The sequence below is a fragment of the Strongylocentrotus purpuratus genome, unplaced genomic scaffold, assembly GCF_000002235.5.
Source record: "Strongylocentrotus purpuratus isolate Spur 01 unplaced genomic scaffold, Spur_5.0 spur5_scaffold_12, whole genome shotgun sequence".
Lineage (NCBI taxonomy): Eukaryota > Metazoa > Echinodermata > Echinoidea > Camarodonta > Strongylocentrotidae > Strongylocentrotus > Strongylocentrotus purpuratus.
The window spans coordinates 7992167-8003215 of NW_022145597.1; the positions used below are offsets into that span (position 1 = coordinate 7992167).

The 11049-nt window shown below is 37.1% G+C and overlaps 1 protein-coding gene across 1 annotated transcript; it reads left to right on the forward strand.

Annotated features, from left to right (window-relative positions):
- The first annotated feature begins 2054 nt into the window (after window positions 1–2054).
- LOC115922601 (lymphotoxin-alpha-like) lies at window positions 2055–6784 on the forward strand. Its single transcript, XM_030981744.1, has 4 exons — window positions 2055–3133; window positions 5045–5201; window positions 5721–5890; window positions 6507–6784. Exons 1-4 carry the CDS (start codon window positions 2759–2761, stop codon window positions 6738–6740), a joined length of 936 nt encoding a protein of 311 aa, XP_030837604.1. The 5' UTR covers window positions 2055–2758; the 3' UTR covers window positions 6741–6784.
- Window positions 6785–11049: the final 4265 nt, after the last annotated feature.

Here is an 11049-nt window from a genome sequence, read left to right on the forward strand (position 1 = left end):
AAGGCATTTTTAAGAAGAAGAAAAAATATTATCGTGCTTGGCAATTTGTAGGGGGATTTGCAGTGTTTTTGGAAACCAAACTTGAATAATTATGCAAATCGCTCATTGTGGTCTTAAAACGTATCAAATTTAATAATTGCGCCCAGATAAACAAATAAATTTAAAAATTGAAAATAAAATTCCTGATAAAAAAAATCTGTTTTAACTTGATCAACGGGTAAAACGGATTTTTTTTTTCTTCCTTTTTTTTTCTTGATTTATTTATTCATTTTTATTTTTTACTTTAGTATAGTCTGGAAAATTATTCTGATAAAATTGCCAACAAATACAACACGTTTTGGGGGACCTAAACGGCAACTCAACATTCACTCTTGTTAGGAGTTAGTTCGAAATTATCTCTGGATTAAATGACCAATAATTGCTTCTTATTATGGAGGGTTTTGAGAAGATCATCGCTTGACCCTCGCCTTTTTAGGCAAGTAAAAGTAGGTCCAGGCTATTAAGCAGCATGAATGTTGCTATTTTTCAACTTTGTTCAACTGTTTGCTATAAGTTCGTTCATCCTACTACGTAATTGACCTTGAAAATGAGAGACAATGGAGCAAACATTTCACCTTCTCTTGAACAAGAATATAAAAACCACATAAAAGTGCAAAAAAGTGCATAGATTCGCATCAATGTCAAAGTCTCATGATAACGAACATAAAAGTAGCGCTCCGATAAAAGCATTACCGGAATAAACAAGACTATTTTGTTTTGCCCTGGGTTGTGATTAGTTTCCCTTTCGCTTCACTCAATCGCTGTGAAGAGTTTAATTACACGTTTTTTTTATGTTACGTGAAAATGCTCTTTATGAGACAACATCGTGATTGGTGATTCTAATTGTGACGTCAAACGCGTCGTTCTAATTGAAAGTTGATTGATGAACTCCCATTGGCTGGTGTCAAGTACATCCGGGGATGCTATTCTTAATTGAGGAAGCTCAAAATAGACAAGACGGGAAGGAAATGCTCCGTTGTTTTAAAAGTGACGTGCGACCTCTTTATAATACAATGCTTTCGCTGAGAAAGTGGGGGAAGTAAAAGAGAATGAAAGAGCGAGAGAGAGGGAGTCGGGGAGTTGTGGTAGTAAGTGAGAGAAGGGGCGGGATGGAAGGAGGAAGAGAGAGAGAGAGAGAGAGATAGAGAGAGAGAAATGGAGAGAGAGAGAGAGAGAGAGAGAGAGAGAGAGAAAAGGGAGAGAGAGAGAGTATTTTGACCGAAGTGAATAAGTCTGTTGAGAGGTTATTTTTATAGGGTCACTATAATATGGGTTACAGGCACAGAAAGTAAGGAAGCTCTTTTTATAATGACAAACGTTATATAAACGTGATGAGCATACCAGGGACATGCTATACATTCAAAAGTGTTTAACAGCGGATAGGTTTGATCAATGTCAATGAAGAATATATAGGCTGCATGAAAAGAGTGGAAAAGAAATGAGAGAAAAATATATTCAGACAGACAGACGGACTGAAAGAGAGAGAGAAAGAGAGAGGGGGAAATAGAGAGAAGAGAGAGAGAGAGAGAGAGAGAGAGAGAGAGAGAGAGAGGGGGGGGGGCTAGAGAGAGAGAGAGGGGAAGCGAGATGTATAATAGCATTTTTACCAAAAACATGATCAGGAGCAGTAAACAGTTTCTTGTGAGTACGCATGCGCGCAGTGATGTCATAGCTCATGTTACTAGTAGTTTGCAGCAATAAACCTTTTGTTTGAAATTGTGCAAGCTAAATGTATCTCACGTTCATTTGAGACTATTCATGGAAACTTTTGGATATGATTTTTTGTTAGTATGTGAGGAATTAAGAATAGATGAGAATCTTTACGGAGAGTTAAAATGAATAGCATAAAAATTGATTAAAATTGACATGCGCGTACGTCATGGTTCCTTAAAGGGTCTGCACACTACGAATAAGGGTAACGCGGTGAACATGCGGGGGAATCCCCGTTGGTTTTTCCACGCCGCACACAATAGTATAAAGCATCGCTGCATGCCCTGAACAGAATCATATTATACACTTCAGCAGAGACTATAGCAACATCAACTCTCCCAGGACAAACAAGCGAATCTTCATTTTCGAAATCGTTTAGAATTGATAAAGATTGAGAGTTTTATTCGCATCATTTTTAAATTTGCATTTATAGGCGCAAACTCGATTATAGGCACAACAACATTACTCCTCAAAATCTGTCTGAACTGTTCATATTTTACCGTTTTATGCATGTATGCAAAGCCTGAATGCATGCACGAAGTTCAAACCGCGGTTATTTCTGTTTGTTTCCTGAAGTGATCTAAGTTGAGAGCTGTGGTTTTCCCCGCCGTCCGTTCGCGAAAAGGAAACTGAATCCAAGTTCTACTAGTATTCAGAGACGTGTTTCGCAATACACATTGACATTCTTTCTATCGAGGGATCCCCATGAGTCATCCCAAGTCCAAGACCTCACAGATAACGACTAGGACCCAATCGATTGATTACTAGCTTAGTTATCGACCCGAACTCATCAGTTGACCACCAAGCTGTTGCCGTGAACACACACTCAGATTTGCAGCTTCTAACTTTCAATTAGCAACGCTTAGACACAAGGACTCTTCAGTTTATTTTCGGTTTTTGTCTACTTCTCAACAGAAACTCTGAGCACTTAGCAAGTTTTCATTTCATTCTGCTCGTAACAGTCTGTTCGTTGTGAGAGCTTCTCATCCACAGCTATAACCCGTACCCAATGCTTTCGTTGCTTCAGAAGCTTAGGACCAAACTGTACCGAGCAAAATCGACCACCGTACCGAAGATGGACTTAGAAGCCCGCATGGGTCACGACGACAGTCCCGCCTCCGTCTGGATCCCGCCGTCGGTGATGGCGGACCGACATCATCATTTCGACCGAAATCGCAGTTTCAGACGACAGCTTTCGAGGAAGCTGAGTTCCCACGCGAAACAAATTAGTAATAGTACTTGTAACCCGACCGCCTGCGCCATCGCAGTGTGTTTCATCACGGCGATTCTGGCGTTGATCGTCTCTTGCTTCACGTTCTATCTGTACGTGCAGAGCCATGGACTGGGACACGAGATGAAAATCATCGAGGATGCTTTCAATCCGGTAAGTTAAGAGACTGAGACAGAGATAGAGAGACAGAGAGAGAGAGAGAGAGAAAGAGAAAGAGACAGAGAGAGAGGGGGTATAGTTAGAAGGGAGAGAGCGAAAGGAGAAAGATATAAAGAAAGAGAAAGAGAGAGAGAGTGGTATAATTATATGGAGAGACGGTGAGACAGACTTGACAGAAAGAGTGAGAGATAGGGTAAGAGAGAGAGAGGGGGAGGGAGAAAGAGAGAGAGAGAGAGAGAGAGAGAGAGAGAAGGGTGGGGTGAGAGAAAGCCAGAGTGGGAGGCAGAGTGTGAGAGGGTTTAGAGGAGTACGTGGTAGGCCTATGGGAGTAGAAAAGAAAGAGATAGACAAAAAGGGAAGTTGAAGAGAGAGAGGATAAAAACAAAATGGTCAAAGAGGCTACGCTGTATTCTATTATTCATCAATGGTATCTGGTAAACAGCGATTTTACAGGTTTTGATACACAGTTACATCTTGTGAACGTTGTTCTCTGATTACGCTACATGTTGCCGTCTTCAAAGTTTGTTAACAAACGGTTAAGACGCACTTGTTTTAAGGAGCTTTTGAATAGTTTTTGGTATATTGTCCGTAAAGTAGCACTGTTAGTAGTTTTTTTTAACCACAGCGCGGTAGAGTATAATAGTCATGATAGAAGCTGTGCTGTTTAAATTGATGTAATTATTATCATAGACGTTGTAAATCAAGAAATTGTTTCACCTCTTTGAATAATATAATCAATCAATATTATTGGGGCTACCAACGTGCATATACTCTTCATCCCCGTCCAAATATCCTTGATCAGTATATGCTTTGTTCTTATCACTATTTTCTTCGAAAATCTTTCAATTGTTTACTTAATCAATATTTATTCAAACTTCGATTCGAAGAAGCACACACTTTAATAATCAGTTATCACGAAATCATGATATCAAGGAAACAAAGTCTTTATCATTATCCAAAAAATAATCACTAAAGTAATATCATTATTAGTTATAGACAGTGTACATAACCTTATCCAGGTACGAGGGCACCAACTGAACACAAAAACACCTTCCTATTTTTAGATAATATTGTTTACATTCGTATCAAACTCTGCGAAAAAAGACCCTCTGCCTTCGGATTTAGGCTATTGACTCTTTGTATAGTTCGAACCGGTTCAATGAACATTGTCAATAAAACTGATGGAAATACCCTTGCGTGCATTAGAGCATTTCGCATTGCTCAATAAAACATTTAGGTGTTTTTCCACCCATCCATTGGGATTTTTTATTATTTATTTAACCAAATATTCAAGCACAAAAGTCCTACTCAGTATTTTCAGTAGGTTTCCATGCACGATGAGAAATACTAGCTGCCACTGACAGGTTTCAGTACAAAAAAAGGCTATGCCTATGGAAATCTCGCCGTGTGAAAAGAACAGCCATTTTATTTTTTCATTGGTTTTGCATTCAGACTATTCATTAAAAATCTGACACGATGTTAAAATGACAACTTTCAGTTTTGAAGATAGAGATACTGATGTCGAAACCAACTTTTGCTGCTGAATACACATTCTGCATGGGGATAGACAAAAGTGGAGGAAGAGTTTTGCTATGGCTTTTCTAAATGCCCAAACAATGATAATTCACTCTTGAAACAAATACAAGTGACTCTCACGTAGCTTACATTTACAAAGAGGACAATTATTATTTTCCCATAACGACCTAAGTCCCAATCTGTGCATAGGCCTGAAAAGATTGAAACATTTATTTTCTTGAAGCAAAGACTCTTTCTCAAACTTACCATCTCATTTTCAATCTTCTTTTTTTAAAGTAATATGAGAATACCATTTTATGCTCCACTATCAACTTGTAAATCACTCTGTTAAATAATTTCCCCCTTCCTTTATGTCCGTTTCTCGTGTAGAATTCAGATAGTCAACATGGTGCTTCACCTTCACCCCGATTCGATGGTCCTCAAACAACTATGCCATCACCATCACACGAGGAAGCAGCGAAATCAGCGGCTTACGCTCACATTGTCGGGGCAGACAATGGTCCGAGAGGAAACGATAGGCAATTGGGTAAGGAATAAAGAACAACATATTTTGTTTCATTTTTATACTTTAATCACTTCTTTCACTTTTTAGTCTTGTAAGTCAACTCGATCGCAGACTTTCTAAAATGGGATTGAATATAAGGGTGTTGGAATTGCACTTGTCAATGTGTTTGTGTCTTCGCGATCCCGTTCTTTGTGTCCGTTATCTAGACCGAATCAAAAACTTATTAAAGTCTGCATCTTGTAGACAACATTATTACTTTCCCTTTGTTAATTTCCTCTTCATCACTCCGTTTATTGTGAACTATGCCTCCATGTAAATTAATAATAACTATATTTTAAAATTGTTTTTAAAAAGGGTTGGCCTATTGGAGAAACATCTTCTAAAAGGATCGTGGAAAACCAGGGTGGTTAAGTCTGATATGAGCTCTATAGAAGAAAACTCACGATTATCATCATTATTATTAATTGACTGTAAACTTTTAAAAGATTTGTCCTCATTATTACTAATACTTAATATGTATTATTCTTTTTCGTTTATTAGAATGCTTAGCTCAATGGAAAGCGAACGCAACGCACAACGTGAACTTCCTGGGCACCTACGGCATTGAAATCGTCGAGCCGGGTTATTACTACGTCTACACTCAAATCTACTTCAGTGATTCCGAAAGTGGGGCGACGGTTGACCCCTCATCTCAGCAGGCGTTGCCCATGGTAACTAGTCATTTTTTTTAAAACAAATGTTTCTCGTCCTCTTCTTCCTCCTCGTCCTCCTACTCCTTCTTTCCTCTTACAGCCTCTTTAAAGTTCTCATGATTTCAAAGACGACTGTCCAAATCTTTCTTTTCTTTGCGTCATCTGAACTTTTTTTCATCTTTTCCGCCACCTTAATCCTTAAAACCTTTGTCGTGTTAAAAATGATCCTCACGTAATCGTACATACATACATACATACGACATACGGCATGGGGTTTTTAAAGTCTAAGTTAGGTTGTCAGGCGGAAATGAAAAGTCGAGAGGCTTTGGTCAAATCGACATATTAAGACAGACATATTTCTATGGTACTATGGCAGTATGAACTTGTGTCCATACTGACTCCATAGTTAGCCATTGGTTAGGATATTTTGGCCAACTCGGTTCGAGTTGGGCATATTCTATGGCTATGGCTAATACTGTTTTGTAGGGCAATATAGCACCCAAAAAAGAAAAGAATATGCACCATGTTGTGACCAACCGAAACTATAAGTTGGCCAAATTATGTGTACATAATATGGCTCTTGTTTCCAGCAAATCATAACCCACGTCATTTCCCTTTTTATTCTCTGCTGCAGCGTTCTTCTACGAATCGCAACCACGTCCCGCTGATGGAGAGCGTCGTCCCTTTCAAAGAATACGCGACGAAGTACCACGGTGGCGTGTTCCATCTCGACAAGGGCGATAAGATCACCGTGAGCGTATCCAATGACAATCTCCGGATCAACACCGGGAGCGACAAGACCTTCTTCGGGGTTTTCATGTTGCGTTCGACGACGCCCGATCACGCCGGGGCTGCAGCAGCAAGTTGAACTTTGATCTCCGCCTAGCGGGGGAAGAGCTAGTAGGAGAAAAAGATCAAAGAAGTTCGTTTGTGCAATATTCAGAACTATGTGGTAGGAAATGTACAAGTAGCACATAAGTTATTATCGTACTAAACTATAAGGGTACTATTTCACGCAGAGAAGAATAGTTATTTCCCGGTTTTATCAAAATGCCCTTCAAGGCATGCTAAAAGGAAAAGGGAAATGCCTGAAGTGCGTGTAAGCATTCGCCCCACAGGATTCGTATAATGTTAGGAAAATCCTTAAGGGGCTATTGTTACCCTGGCACCCCTTTGTTATGTACCCTGAAGGCTGAAGTTATAGACCTATTTTATAACATAGTTTGTGATAAAGCGTTTTCCTGTTAAGGATGTAACGTGGTAATAATTTCTGTCCCCTTTTTTTGTTTGTTTGTCGGAAAGGCAGCAGATGTTTGGTTTAAGAGGAAAAAAACAGGACGCAGTGACAACATTGTGAAAGTGAATCTATATAAAGGTGTTCTGAGAAAATCTAGGACTATATCAGAATCGCAGGATACGCTGTCTGTAAGAGATTTATTTGTTTATCAGTTTGTTTGATAATTGTAACGGAGTGTTGTCATACCCAATACTAGCTTATAAAAGAAATGCAATGGCTTGTTCAGTTATGGCGCTGTAAACCGTCATTCGTGTAAATGAATTTACACAAGAAATTCGCACCGTGTTACGGTGAATTTTATTAACGTGATCTGATATTCAGATTTATAGTTTATGTTCTTTAATGAGATGGTTTTGTTTTTAAAAAACGATGTCGTTTGATGAGTTCTTATTTTCATTTTGTTAATCCAACATTATTTTAATTTCTCTGATTGATAATCTTATCCATATTATACGATGAGGAAATTAAATCTTGAAAACTTGTCAGTACATACAAAAGTTAACCTGCTATAACTGAACTATTTCCTATTATGACGTCATACGAGACATCTTAGATTGACAGGCGTCTTTTTGGTGTATGTAGGCAGCGAAGATTGCCAAACTGCCGAACGTTGCCAATTTAAATGCCGAGTAATATAGGCCTACGCCAAGGGTACATTAATTCATGCGCTAGGAAATTTACGAGTAGAGTTATTGAGCAAATGGAAAACAAATAAAAGTAGCATATCTCACATAATTAATACGTGGATTGTACACTTTATCTAGTATAATTATAATGATGATTTTCATAATTATCGCATAGTTAACACACAAAGAGCAACTTGTATGTTCCAGTAGACTCGTCAACTAAATATATATTTTAAACTGTCTTTTTCGTTTCAAGCACATGGTAATTATTATACGATTATTTTTGTTACGCTTTAACCTGCATTTCTCACTGCTCTCCAGTGAGTGGTATTTCTTCATGTGCCCATCTTGACAAAAGCTTTTCAATAAATAGTTTGACAAATATTATTATCATTTACACTGCGACTGGCATAATGAACACATTTTCCTCCGGCTTTAAATAATATAACTAACATCTATCCGTCAAATATCTTAACATGTTCACATTCTTGCCAAAAGAGTTACTGCCATGTGTGTAGTTCTTTGTGAAAACTGTACAGCAGTGAGTGTCATTTTTTATGTACCTTACACAGTGGTTGTCTTTATTTTGTTATGACTGTACAACAATTTGACCAATTCATGTACTAATTCAGTTTCGATCATTGTGTAAATTATGTACTCTTGAATTTTTGTTTGATATTGCAATTACGATTTACACTACATTTTATTGGTAGATCCATCATTCTGTTGTATAGAATATGTGTTGTATATTTTGTGAATGTATATAAAAAGAGCAATTATATTTTTGTATTAATTTGTTAGTATTGAAATATTTACGCAGAGCACCTGTTGGCCTATCGTTTATAAAGAAGAACATGTGAATCAATGCGCTTTAATAGTAATAGAAATGTTTCATTCCAATGGTTTACACAAATTTTTACGCTAAATCTTCACCCGTGGACATTATAATCCTGAGACTTCTTAACAGTAATGTTACGATCAATTTGAATACAATAGTAATAGGATATATTTGATTATTATTTTACCGTATGTTTTTCTGTAAATCAGACTATGGACCGACCATGGGAATAACACTTGATGCCAAATTACTTTCTCTTTCATGTTTTCATAGCTAATAGAATTACAGCAAAACTAATGATGTATAAATATGTTACATGCAGTTGAAATGTGAAAGCTATTATCGTGTACAATAATATGTATTACTCTGTGCATACTAGTAATTTATTAAATATTTGCCTTTTGTAATATAATGATATGAAAGAAAAAAGAGAATCTTGTTCATTATTTTGTATATCGCTTTTAACACGAGTGTGAGTGAGAGTGAGAATATCATAATATTTGATATTTTATATAGCTCATAATTGTTATCCACCATGGGAGGTGCTCAAAGACAGAATTAAAGGGATGGCTTCCGTTTGGTACCCATTTAAACCATGGGTGGAGAGCTGCAAAATTAATGTAGGTTAGTGTTTTTGCGAAATGACACTATTACCAGGGCTCGAACCCACAAGTTTCAAGTTTCAATCTCATTTTTTCATTTCCACACATCTCAAACAATTTTAACACAATAAGTGCAAAACATAATACAATGGAAAACACGGTTATAAATGTCACAGGTTTTAACATCTTGATAACTATTATGCAATATTTAGCCTGTATCATCAAATGAAAGAATTCGTGTTTATTTCAAGCTGAAGAGAGAGTGTGGGGGAGGGATGAAGGGGGGGGGGCCATAATAGAAGCGAAGCGAGGCTCGTAATACTATACGTACTTACAAATATACAAGAAAGTGTGACGAAAGAAAAACAGAGAGAGAAGGAAAGAATGAAGAATGAAGTGATATGCCGGGATGGAGTGCAGTTAGAAAAAAAAGGGGTCCAACTAAGATTAAAGTTGGAAAAAGAGATTGATAGGGAGCTTTCCCAACATTAACTCACTTGATTTTTTTCTTTTTGTATTGGGAGGGGTGTTCTTTTACGGTTATCATTAATAAAACAAATATTACACTTGGTATTCGTTATTTTGTTTCCTTTGCTGATTTTTCTTCATGCCATTTCAAAACGTTGAAAATGCCAATCGTACATCATCAATTTCAATATATACACTCTATAAATTAACCATAATTGATTCATATATACTTTTACCAACTTCCGCAAGGAAGCTGTTCTCACGTTCTCAGAAACTTAATTGCCATAAATAGCCACCCTTTTATGCTGGTTTCATCTTAATCATATATTACAGAGGTATCAAGTCATTTCTTGATTGAGGGCGCAATTTCTAAAAAAAAGACATGTCAAAGGTTAAATTTCGTTTATAGCAAAACATTCTCCGCAAAATGATCATAATTTTGTTCATTTATATTGGACTGAGCATGGGGTAGGCACAGTGTTGCGAATTTTCTCTTTCCCTCAGCATGAGAAAAGGATAAAATTTAGAGCGCCCCGCCTCCAACCCCCACAAACGCGTTGACTGCGCCGCAGCCCATTCAAAGAAATCGAAAGTATGATGTATTGAAATTGAAAGTAAATCATGGGCAAAGCTTCACAGATATCAGTATTACAGTGCAAGCTGCTGAAGGATACTGTGTGAATTTGATTGAGAACAAAAATGAAGGAAAAAAATGGAGAAAAAATCAGCATAATGATCGTAAAGATTGTATTAAGATGATGATAATCAAGTTTACCATTCATCAATAATTTTGAGTTCAGATGAACCAGATACCACAACTCATGTCAGAAAAGATTCAGAATTTTGCGATGTTATATTCCAATGCATCTCCTCAGTGCTTACTTTATTGGTTGCACTGATAATTTATCATAGAATGCTACCCCTATCATTGGTTTAAGGATTTTGTTGAAGGAGTGGACAATTATTCTTTTCCTTATCATGTTATTTTCAAACAAATAACGGACTTGCCTGTATAATAATGTTTTGAATGTGGGGGTCACAAGCTCAAATATAATCAAAGAAAAAAAAAAGCAATTAATAACGAAAACTTGTAACTATAATCATAACTAACTAGAAAAAGGAAAAAAGGGGAGAAATTGGGTGGGGGGGGGGAGAAAAAAGAAAAAGGAAAGAAAATAAAAAATAAACAAGAAGAAGAAGAAGACGAAGGAGAAGAAGAAGGAGAAGAAAAAGAAGAAGAAGGAGAAGAAGAAGATGATGAAAGAGAAGGAGAAGAAGAAGAAGAAGAAGAAGAAAAAGAAGGAGAATAAGATGAAGAAGAAGAAGAAGAAGAAGAAGAAGAAGAA

What these genes read in the sequence shown, in the direction of transcription:
- LOC115922601 (XM_030981744.1), top strand. Translation starts at nt 2,759, where the DNA reads ATGCTTTCGTTGCTTCAGAAGCTTAGGACCAAACTGTACCGAGCAAAA. An exon ending in AGGAAACGATAGGCAATTGG is followed by an intron (nt 5,202 to 5,720) that starts GTAAGGAATAAA and finishes TTCGTTTATTAG; the next exon opens with AATGCTTAGCTCAATGGAAA. An exon ending in CTCAGCAGGCGTTGCCCATG is followed by an intron (nt 5,891 to 6,506) that starts GTAACTAGTCAT and finishes TCTCTGCTGCAG; the next exon opens with CGTTCTTCTACGAATCGCAA.